Here is a 12752-nt window from a genome sequence, read left to right as displayed (position 1 = left end):
TTATTACAGAGAATGAAGAAATCCCTTCAAATACAATGAGTGATGATAAGGAAAGTAATAAAACCCTGGAAAAGCAAGGCAAAGCTTCTCTAAACTTGGGTGGCTTAAACCGTGACAGCACCAGAAGTGCCTTTACACCATACAGAGTAAGTTCACAAATGTTTTGTGTAGAAAAGATAATTGGCTAACAATGAGTAAACTGGAATGGGTGACAATTCCATGTGTAGAAAAAAACATGTAAAGAAAGATGTTTCAAACATCTTTCATCTTCAGGAAGACTTTTGAAATGTTGTCCTCTACACTTGTGTTTATGTACAACAGTCATTTGCTACCCATTTTAGTTTACTTATGAATAATCTACCCAAATGATCTATCAGCAAATGATTGGTTAAAATTTTCATTCAGAAAATGCTCTAATATCATTAAAGTTAACTGAAAAATAAGAGTATTTAAGTGTATGTAGGTGAAATTGAAATAAAACAAATTCTAACTGAACTCACAGATTTTTGACATTTGGTAGATGTGTAGTTAATAAAGTGTATTATATGAATTGTATTATATTTTACTAAGCATGTGTGACAAATCTATTTATATAAGTGTCTTCCTTTAAAGTAATAAGAAAGGAAACCTTTTCATAATGTGAAAAAGACTGAAGAGGTGTTTTTTCACAGGCATATTAGACAGGGTAGGGTTGAACTGTAATGAGCTGCACCTGCCTTATTTCTTGAGTGGATTTTTGGGATTTAGATCTGGTTCAGATTATTGTCTTTGACATGGGAATTTTTGGTGGAAGTGTGGACCTGTTACAAAGCTCTTGCTTTAACCTTTGTAAATGTTAGTAAGTGTATGATATTTGAGGAGAGTAACTATTTTTCAGTGTTTATTGTATGATGTCATTCATTGTGGCTGTATTTTTTCTGTAGCATATATCAAAATGTGGCTGTTTGGAAGTCATGGTGTCAGTAGAGAACTGATTAGTTTGCTTTGCTGTGAAAAGGTTCTGACTTTCCATTTTTGAGTTATGTTGAGGATTGTGTTGATTCTAGCATACATGTAAGAAAATAAATCCTCTATTAGGTTTACATGTCTAATTTAAAAATCTAAAAAAATAAAAATAAGTTAGGAGAGCATGCAATAATTTGTTCTCAACAACTTAGGCCCATCATGGCCAGGTGGTTGAGCCACTTGACTTGTAATCCAAGGGCTGCAGATTCAAATCCCCATCACACTAAACATGCTCACTCTTTCAGCTGTATGGGTATTATAATGTCATGGTCAATCCTCTTATTCCTTGGTAAAAGAGTAGCCTAAGAGTTGTCTAACATTGCTAAATTAGGGATGGCTAGTGAATATAGCTTGTGTAGCTTTGCACAAAATGTAAAAACCAAACCAATCAACAACTTAGTCTTTCAAAACTAATGCATGTAATAGAACTTTTGATGGTATCAAGACTGTTGAAAAACAGACTGGGTTCAAGTACTACAGCACTTTAATACTTTTTTGGTAAATTCTTTCTTTTTTTTACATGAAAATTTTCCCATTAAAAATCTTTTTGTTGCTTACTATATGCCAAATTTCAAATATTTTAGCCAAAAATATACGAGGTCTGTTAAAAAATACGCAGACTGACATAAAACAAAATGTATTTTATTTAGAAGTTACAGGTCTGGGACCCCTTCAAAGTACTCTCCTCCCCAATGCACACACTTATCCCAACGGTGTTTCCACTTGTTGAATCAGTCCTGGTACACTTCTTTTGTAATGTCCTCCAGCTCCTTCGTCGCATTTGCCTTAATCTCGAGAATCGTCTCAAATCTTCTTCCTTTCAAGGGTCTTTTGAGTTTGGGGAACAAGAAAAAATTGCAAGGAGCAAGGTCAGGTGAGTAGGGGGGGTAGAAAAGAACAGTAATCGAGTGTTTGGCCAAAAACTCACAAGTTCTGAAGGCTGAATGGGTTGGAGCATTGTCGTTATGGAAAAACCAGTCCCAACTCCTCCACATTTCTGTCCTTTTGCAACGGATGGCATCCCTCAGACGTTTCAGAACTTCAATGTAGTAAGTCTGGTTCACTGTGGAGCCTTCGGGGAGGTACTCGTGGTGAACAACACCCTTAGCATCGAAGAAAATTGTCAGCATCACCTTGATCTTGAATCGAACTTGGCGAGGTTTTTTGGGTCTGGGGAATGTTTTACCAATCCACTGGGACGATTGGACCTTCGTTTCAATGTCATAACCATAAACCCATGATTCATCACCTGTTATGATCCTTGACAAGAAGTTTTCATCTTCTTCTGAACGATCAAGCAGTTCCTGACAAACCTGGATGCGATAGGCTTTTTGTTTGTCCGTCATCAGACGTGGCACAAATTTCGCAGCAATGCGGTGCATCTTCAATTTTTCGGTCAAAATCTCGTAACAAGATTCAACTGATATCCCACACTCTTCAGCAAGCTCCTGACAGTCAGACATCGATTTGCCCACACCAGGGTGTTGATTTTGTCGGCGTGTGGGTCGTCAATTGACGTGGAAGGATGTCCAGGACGCTCATCATCTTCAATGGACTGTCGACCATCCTTAAAACGTTCATGCCACTTGAAACATGCCGTACGCTTCATAGCAACATCACCGTAAGCCGTGTTAAGCATAGCAAAAGTTTCAGTCACAGATTTTCCAAGTTTAACACAAAATTTCACAGCAAGTCGTTGCTCCTTCAGGTCATTCATTCTGAAATCCGCCAAACGAAAAAATCGCACTTCACTTAAAACCGCGTAGCTAATACACAAATGAAGATATCTGCAATCAGGAAATGGCGTCGTAATCAGCTGATCTGTGCAAACCTAGCGACACCAAGCGGATTCCCCTGGAACCAACTGGAGCTGCACAATTAAAACAGTCCACGTATTTTTTTAACAGACCTCGTAAACTGTCCTTTAGATTTTAATCAGAAAAGGATAATGGAATTAATTAAGAAGTTTAAATGATTTTACAGTCTGCTTGTGCATATTCATTTTCTTAAAAACAACATCAGTGTATTATAATTTTTTCATGTATTTTTTTTAAGAAATGGTTTTAATTACAGCCTTCAACTGTACTAACAAATTTACAACGTGGTAATGTACAAACACAAACACCAGCAGCTTATCCTGGTAAGTGTTCAATGACTTTCATGTTCATGACTTCAGATATAAGAATTTGCTTCTAATAAAAATGAAAAGCTCACAATTTTATTTTGCACAGTTTTATAAAAAACAAACAAACAATAAAAGACTCCATGAAACTTTTAAACAACCAATACTGTTAATTTATAATTATTGAGCTTATAGAATTAATATAGCTTACATATTAAGCTATTACATATTACATATTAAGGAGATTGTGGAATTGAGTGTAGAAATGTAGAGGACATTCTTAGATGTTGGATATATTTACTGATAGATGTATAAAAGTATTCCTTTGTATTGGTTTATTTTGGGCTTGAGTTGTTGAATAACTAGGGCTTCTTTAATTTTGCATTTGTTTGTTTATTTATTTAGTATTTGGGTGTTTTCTATGGTTATGTTGTATTCATTTGATTTGCAGTGTTCGGAAATGTGTGAAGGTGACTTTTTGTGTTCTTTGAATCTGGTTTTCATTTTTCTACTTGTTTCTCCAATATAGAAGCCATGAGAGTTATCACATTGTATTTTATAAGTAATGTTGGTGTTGTGTTTGTCAGTGTAGATTTTACATAATGTGGACCTTAGTTTTGTGCCTGGTTTTTGAATAAATTTGGTATTAACAGTAGAACACTCTTTGACAAGACAAATTATTCTCCTTATATCCTTCAAATTATTAATCTCACTCTGACATATAAACAATTAGGCTATTCATTTCTACAACAGTTAACTTTACATTTTGTAACTTCTCTGAAAAAATTTCTCTTTCAAGTGACTGCTTTTATGCTCTCTCTGTTCATGCTTATCTGGTTGCAAATATTTATACATCTATTTAGGCCTTCTAGAAATTTCTATTACCTCAGCATCAGTGAGATACAAACACAACATTCAGTAGCCTCCACATCAGTGAGTTAAAAACATAAACCTTTGAGCAACAACAATTTACAATACAGAAAAAGAAAATTATTTTGATATTGTTACAAATAATTTTAAAAAAAACAAGTTCTTAGTCAACAAAATTTTTAGTTCTTCCTTTTACCTGGAAAATGCTTCTTTGTAAAAGATAATGACAGAATATGGGGAAACTTCACTGAAGAAAAACTGTACACACATAATTACCCAGTAGTACCAAAATCTTTTAACTACAATATATTGTAAACATTTTTCTCACATTAAACCAAAAATAGTACATGAAGACATGGAAGTGCAAAAACAAACCTTATAAGATGATTAATAATAATAAATGTAGTTTGTTCCATACAGTTCAGTTGTTGAACTTAAAATATATAAATATTATTCAAATAAAATTTAAAAATAAAGAGGATAAAAAAATATGTGAAACATGAGGGGGGAATTCTTACTGGTATATTTTAACATTTTTTATTTTACTTGTGATGTGTGTTTGAACAACAAGAAAGCTAATATTTTGGATGAAATAAGAACTAATTTTTTAACTAAAATCAAATCAAGAAAGATTGCATCTATTCTGTTGGAAAAAAAATTTACCATCAACCACCAATACAAACAGTAAAGTACATGTTAAATCTCCATTTATGGATCTTTTGAAAGCTGCAGTAAGAAGTTACAATCTTCCATTCAACCCCAGTGATTGGACAAGCACCACAATAACCATTAACGGTTTTATCTTTTTCAGGTTTTGTTTAGGAGCTGGATTTTTTACAGTAGGTGTTAGTTCCTTGGTGCAATAAAGTTCAACATTAAATGAATAATACATAGTCCTTTTGTTTTGAAATATATTGAAACAAGTAAAATGTATACAAATGTTTGTTACACGTGGATATCATAATTGTATCCAGAACTTTAAATAAATTATCTCCTTTTTCTTTCCCCTCGGTGTGGATTCCTGTATGTGGTGAAGGGACCTCTCAGGAAAGGTTCTATTCTTTCAGGTTACCTCCTCTGGGATATAAACATCCACCCATGTGTTTGCCGTGTGTGGTGACCCGTGAAGGGGAGGAGAGGATCCTGGTGGTTGAGGGGTCCAACTCCAACACACCATTTGGCCTTGAATTCCTGTAGACGGGCAGCCTTTGGGTGGCCCTCCTTGGGTCAATCGGCTGGTCCACTTGGGCTACAGTCGATCAAGTACCAGTGTTGGTAGTTCTCAACGGGTGTTGTGGACATTGTGCCTGATAACGGTGTTTGGGTATAGTGCTCACGAAACCCTGGAATTGCTGCATTGTCCTTGCATCACATTGTAGTGCGTCCCTTCATAGGACTCCATGGTGGGTGGGGTCAGTGGGTACGAAAATTTTTCTTTTTTCCTATGGATCCTCCTTCAAAAAATTCAAATAATATAGTGAAAAAACAGTCAATAGGTAAACGACCACGTCTTGAAGACTCTGAGCAGCAGTCTTCAACATCTGTAACACACGTATATCATTTTCTTATATTACAGAAAAACCTCTTGGGCAAATGTCCCCCTTTTTTATTCAGAAGGGACTAGAGGGTCCTGCTGGCTCTTCAAAGTCAGTAAAGGCTCAAAAACGGTCCTGGGATACTTTTCGTAGATATCCCGCGTTGCTTTCCAACGGGCCCATGCACATGCTAAGTGGGTAACACGTCAAAGCCAGAAGGAATCTTGGATTAAGTTCACAACTAGCATATCTTCTACCACCAGTTCCAAGGTCATATGGGACAGGAATAAAAGGTCAGTGGGCACTACAATTCTGTCCCCCTCTCGATCTTACTCTCTGATGGTCAGGAGGTGGCTGATGTCAGGAGCATCGCTGATACTCTAAGTGAAAGCTTTTGCCAAGTATCTTGCATTTCTGCTTGTTCCTCCACCTTTTGGCCATCAAGACTCGGGCGGAGCGTTCACCTCTTTCCTTTTGAACTGACTGTCTCTTTGACTATAATTGTCCCTTTACACTGGTGGAACTGAAAATGGCCCTTCATTGGTCTGGCAGTACATCTATTGGACCTGATGATGTACACTATGACATGCTGCACCATCTATCTCCTGCTTCTCTTGATGTCCTTCTAATTGTCTTTAACCTGATCTGGCAGGAGAATGTTTTTCCTGCTGCCTGGTGCCAGGCTATTATTTTACCTTTCTCTAAGTCAAGGAAAGATCCCAAGATTCCTTCAAACTACTATCCAATTGCTTTGGCAAGCTGTCTCTGTAAGACCTTAGAAAGGATGATTAATGCTTGTCTTGTTTGGTTCCTTGAATCAAACAACCTCCTCTGCCACCCAGCATGGGTTCTGACTACAGCACTCTGTCACATCCCACCTAATGCGACTTGAAACATCAATCAGGGAAGCCTTTCTCAAACGCCAACATCTTGTATCAATATTCTTTGAAATTGAGAAGGCTTATGACACAACATGGAGGGATGGCATTATGGGAGACCTCCATACATATGGGTTACGTGGCCATTTACCCATGTTTATTAAAAAATTTTTAATGGACAGAGATTCCAAGTTTGTGTTGGACTCCAAGTTCCCTCAGAGCTGCATTTTGAGTGTCACACTTTTCAGTATAAAGATAAATGCCATCACTGAACAACTCCCTCTCACTGTTGCGAATGGGTTGTATGAGATATGTTGAGCGGCAACTACAAACTGCCCTCAATCGTGTAGGGAAGTGGACCACAGTGAACGGTTTTAATTTCTCTCTCTCTAAAACCATGCACTTTTGCCGCCAACGGGGTATTCGCCCTGATCCTGAACTTCATATCGGTGAGGTTTTGCTGCCAGTGGTACCTGAGACCAAATTCTTGGGGCTTCTCTTTGACCATAAGCTGACCTTTATACCACACTTAAAGCAGCTACGGGTCAAATGCACAAGAGCACTGAACATCCTTTCTGTCCTTTCTATTGCCAGTTGGGGAGCAGATCAATGTTCTGTGTTAAAGGTATATCATGCTCTTATTCGATCAAAACTCGACTATGGATCAGTGGTCTATGGCTCTCCCAGACCCTTGGCCTTAAAGATGCTGGACCCCATTCATCATCAGGGACTTTGACTCTGCAGTGGAGCTTTCAGCACCTCTATAGTTCAAAGCTTATACGAAGAATCTCATGAACCTTCTCTGCACCTTTGCCGTTTGCAATTATCTTTACAATATTCTTTGAAACTTCATTCCTTACCAAAGCATCCTACCTGGGGATGTGGATTCCTTCCTCAGTGGGCCATACCTTTTCAGAACAGACGATCTGTCATTGCTCCTTTTGGCCTTCGCATCCAGGTGTAATTGGATGAATTGGGTCTGTCCTTGGATAACATTGCAGAATCCACAGGTCAGCCCATCCCACCATGGCTTATTACAGCCCCCAAATGTGACCTTTCTTTCAGTCATCTGAAAAAGGCAGATACTACAGATTGGAAGTACCGTTTTTTATTTATTTTATAGGGCTCCATGGTGGGTGGGGTCAGTGGGCACGGAAATTTTCTTTCTTTATATGGATCCTCCAAATAAAAATTTAAATAAAATAGGGAAAAGACAGTCAATAGGTAAACGACCATGTCTTGAAGACTGATCAGCAATCTTCAACATCTGTACCACAAGTTGTACCTTATTTTCTCATCCTACATTCTCTTTCAGACAAACTTTTAGAGCAAATGTCCCTCTTTTTTATTCAGAAGGGGCTGGAGGACTTGCTGGCTCTCCAAAGTCAGTAAAGAAGCTTTGATCTGGAAACATATTGGTTGAAACATCCACATCCCAACACAGTGAACTCCTCTTGAATTCAAAAGCAATTGGGGATATACCTATTGAGGTTACACCTCATGCTACTTTGAATTCATCATGAGGAGTTATTGTTGAGAGAGATTTGAAAAACATCCCAGAGTCAGAGATTCTCGCTGGTTTCTCCACTCAAGGAGTTTCTGCAGTGAGATGCATCTTCACTTGCAAAGATGGAATTACACTGCTGACAGATATCCTCATTTTGACATTTACATCACCACGTGCACCTGTCACCATCAAGGCAGGTTATCTAAATTGCAGGGTATGGCCGTACATTCCTAACCCTCATTGATGTTTCCAGTGTCAGAGGTTCAGTCACTCAAAGACGTCATGTCGTGGTTCCCTGACACGTACTCGTTGTGGTGGCAAGGACTACAATGCCTATGAGTGTGAAACAGACCCACATTATGTCAACTGCAATGGTCTTGCCCTAAATGGTTGGAGGAAAAAGAGGTGCAGCATTTGAAAATGACTCATAACATTGCTTATCCTGATGCTCGGAAATTGCTGTCCATCACTTCATCTCGGACATATGCTGCTGCACTTCATTCCACAAGTACAGTGGGAGTGCATACAGATCTCCCTGTGCCTCTAGGAGAATTGTTCTCAAAACAAATGAAAAGCCTTTTGACCTCCATGGTTAAAAAAGTTGATGAATCAACTTCTACACCCATCTCTGTTCCTCCCATACATTCCAACAAACCCCAAGATCCACATCCTTTGGTTCCAGGTACAGACATTTCTTCAGATACATCCTTTTCTCCCACCCCAAGATGCAAAACAATCATTTGTTCGCATCCTCAGTCACTGGAATCCCCTTCTAACAACAAAGAATGCCCAATCGACCCAGGGCAGGATCCATGGAGGTCAATAGACCTCCCCGAATAAGGATGGTAAGTACAAAAGACGTGGTCGTAAATAGAAGGGTTCTCCAGCCACTTCCCCTACCCGTCATTAAAAATGGCCACCTTGATACAATGGAACTGTGGAGGTTTTCGTTCTAATCTGGATGACATCAAAACACTGATTGCTTCCTACCATCCTGTATGTCTTTCCTTACAGGAATCATTTCTGAAACCTGCCAATACAGTCACCTTTTGGCAGTTTTCTTTGTACAGAAATGAGAGGCTGTGTGATAGAGGATTGGCACTGTTGGTTGATCAGCATGTGCCCACCATGTCTTTGCCACTTGACACATCCTTGGATGCTGTAGCCACCCATGTTTCCTTGGATCGTACCATCACTGTTTGTTCCCTCTTCATGTCGCATGGAGAGATGTATGATCAATCAGACCTTGATGCTCTTATTGAACAGTTTCCATCTCCATTTTTAATCCTAGGGGACTTTATTGGACATCATCCCCTCTGGGAAAGTACTGATATTAATAGGAGGGGTCGTTCTGTAGTGTATGTTCTCTTATCACAACCTTTCTCTTTTCAGTACTGGTTCTTATACTTATTTTCATGCACCTGGTCATTCCTTTACTGCTATTGATCTCAATTTTCTCCCTTTCACTATTCTCCCATTTTTCATGGAGGGTTGACAATAATCCACTAGGTAGTGATCATGTTTCTAGAATTTTGAGAGAGACTGGCCATGGTTGATGCCACCCAACCTGTGTTTCCCGGTGGAAGCTGGATCATGCAAACTGGCCCTCTTTCACTGCTTTAGCAGAACCTGATCCTGCCATCATCTGTAAGAAATCAACAGATGGCCATGTGGCATTAGTAACAGACTGTATTATACAAGCAGCTGCTCAATGCATTTCTAAAACCTTGACACAATCTCTCTAGTTCGATTTGAAAAGGAGAAAATGGCTGTAACATTAACTCCACACCAGGACTGGAAAGGCCAACTTCAGGTGACTAATGCTGCTGTTTGAACTACCCTTTAGTCATACTGGTGAGTTATTATTACAATTTTGCTGCATGACTTTTAAAACTTTTATTACTTTACTTTGTGAAAATGGCCATAATGACACATAACCCAGAACCAGGACTGGAAAGGCCAACTTCAGGTGACTGACAGTGGTTCTTGTACTTACCTGTTAATCTTCCTGGCAGGTTATGATAATTACCATTATGCTACAGAAAGTCTTTTACAACTTCTCTTACAATGGTTTCTCTCTTAACATTGTAGACTAATGTCAACATTGGTTTTATGCTATTTATGTTTTACCTTCATTTCCTTTTATGAATTTTACTACATTTACTTTATTTTTACCATATGTTTGATGCATATAGCCTTGCTTTTTACACTTCATCTAACCATCCTTGTTCAAGTTATGTTCAGTTATTTTCAAATACAATTTGACAAGATTAATTATACTTCCTACTTTTTACCAGTGATGTTTGATGCAGTATACACTCACAATCATGCAGTCTAGATCAATATTTTGACCTGAATGTTGAATACATGATTATATCCTGACAGAGGTCTAGAACATTCCATACATTATACAGTATTATGATGGAATAATACTCAGTTAAAACAATGAGAAAAACTGGTTGTTGTAACATGAGGAAATGATATAATAATCACCAATTCATAATTATTGAACTGCACCACATATTGTAAACAGTTTTGTAAAACAGCTTGATAAACTATCATTTTAAAAAATAAATAGATTTATAACTCTCATTAAATTGAAACATTCATGTATATCTAACAATCTTCACTATTTACCCAAATTTAAAAGTATTTATTTGTTGGGTTTTTTTTTTTGTCTTTTTTGATGTTAGTATATATGTTTTCCATATACCACAGTACTATGTCACTCAAAATCAGCACTTAAGTTATATCATGGTATTGGAGTAATGTGATAACTGAATTCTCCTAAAGCCCAACTCATCTCTAACATTTAAATCTTAATAAAAAAAAAAAAAACATTCACATCTGTTGTTGCACCCCAAAATTCTGTGAAAGTGTATATATATATATAAAATAAGCTAAAATGAACACTGTTTCACATGGTTTATTTAAGATATGAAATATTTCAGACTGGTATCTGGCTTATTACAGGAGAGTGTTTGAAGATACCCACACTCATAGCAGAAAAAACTTAGATGAGTATAGGGTAGCTTCCAAGGCAGTCCATAATTGCAGGCATTGGTTTTATGATATTAAAGTTCAGGATGATAGTTTCCATGAAAAAAATAAAATGGTAGCTAAACATTCAACTTGGTCACACAAAACTAAATATGTTGCAGTTGATCTAGAAAATAATCACAGCAAACTCTTAAATGCAAAACAAAATTACCTTGTCATCTACTTGTATTTACTTACTTAACTTTTATCAGTAATTAACAGGTGCTTAACTGTGTGTGCATGTGTGTAATATAGTACTGTGGTCTGGCTAGTCAATGATGTGCAGTTACACTCTATCTAGATTAGCTGTATATTTCTTCACTGTTTAATCAGCTATATTGGAAAAAAAGTTAAATATAAAGTAAGAAAGTGCACATAAGATGAGGAAATATGTATAGCTTTCCTTAAAGTATCTCTAATTTATGGACTACCACCCTAAACACACCATTGGATTCTCAGAATGACCCAATACCCCTATATACAAATATAAAACCATACTTCTGCATGATCTGATATTACTTAAGGTAATCAAATATGCTGAGCAACTAAAGACTTGGTGAATATTTCTTTGATTACTTAGAAAAGTGCTTTGTTATTATTGGTTAGTGGCATAACCATTTTGCTTTGTTGATGAAAGTTCTTGTTATGGTTTATCTACACTGGATTTACTTCCAGTCCTGATGGTATAGTTTAGAGCTTGTATCTCCAACTTCTGAAATACCACAACAAATTGGTGTCCTATGTAATAACAACAAAACTATAACACTATTAGACTTACAAATTAGCCTGTTTAGTGAAAAAGATGGACTAGTAATCAGGTACTGTATGTAGATAAATAGTATCCACAGGAGTTTGTAATTAGTAAGCCTTGTAGCTCAGTTTGTAAAGTACTTGCTTTCCATCAACTTTTTATTGAATAATTGCAAGTGATGCCACACATCCTTTAATACCTGTAGTCTCCAACGAGTGGATAAGATTAAAGTGGCCCAAAAATCTTTGTCAAAGTAAACTGAGATCTCAATTTATTTTTTTTTCTCCCACCAATTTCCACATTACTCCAGTCAAACCCCCTAATTCTGTTAACTGGACAAACACATCACAAGTTCAAAATAATAATATTTGTTTGTAACAAACATGCTCTTTGTAAATTTTTTTTTTTGCATTAATATATATATTGCTTGCATTGATCCTCTGATGTCTTGTTTATTTTTTTATGCTGGTAGGTTTGCACATAGCTTCATATTAAGTAATTTTATATTTTTGCCTGTTATAAAACCCACTTCAAAGAACTGAGAAAAAATTGAGTGATCATTTTCTATGTAAAACATGTAGGAAACCTTTTTTATAATTAATGGAATTACAGTATCAATGATACTTTTGTTTATAATTTTTATATGTGACTAATATGTTAGATTCTGCAACTAACAGTCATAGAACCATTAACAATCTGATAAGCAGTTAGTTTTAAAATTTATTTCAAGAGCTGATGAAATTCAGATGGTTCTCTAGAGTAATTATAGCCATTAGCATATTTATTACATGTGTTTATATGCAACTGATGTGCCATGTTATATTGTTTGTTTTTAACTAACAAATCCATTCAGATGGTGAGTGAATAATTAATTTTGTTGAGCTCCTAAAAATGTTGACTCAGAAGGTGCAGGTCACAGGTTCAAATCCTCATCACACCAAATATGCTCACCCTTACAGCTATAGGAGCAATGTGATGGTCAATCCACTATTCATTGGCTGCAGTAGAAAGAGGAGCAGGAACAGGAAAAGAGTATCTCCAAGAG

The 12752-nt window shown here is 36.9% G+C and overlaps 1 protein-coding gene across 1 annotated transcript in view; it reads left to right on the top strand.

Moving 5' to 3' along the window:
• The window catches only part of LOC143222530 (uncharacterized), an 83889-nt gene that overhangs the window by 60012 nt on the left and 11125 nt on the right, over positions 1–12752 (top strand). Inside the window, exons 3-4 of the mRNA XM_076449149.1 lie at positions 10–146; positions 3079–3145. Coding sequence (XP_076305264.1) covers positions 36–146; positions 3079–3145 — 178 coding nt within the window. The 5' untranslated portion in view covers positions 10–35. The remainder of the gene's footprint in view (positions 1–9; positions 147–3078; positions 3146–12752) is intronic.

Source organism: Tachypleus tridentatus, chromosome 8, assembly GCF_004210375.1.
Source record: "Tachypleus tridentatus isolate NWPU-2018 chromosome 8, ASM421037v1, whole genome shotgun sequence".
NCBI lineage: Eukaryota > Metazoa > Arthropoda > Merostomata > Xiphosura > Limulidae > Tachypleus > Tachypleus tridentatus.
The sequence above is the reverse complement of the archived record's forward strand: the minus strand, read 5'-3'. Positions and strand labels throughout refer to the sequence as shown.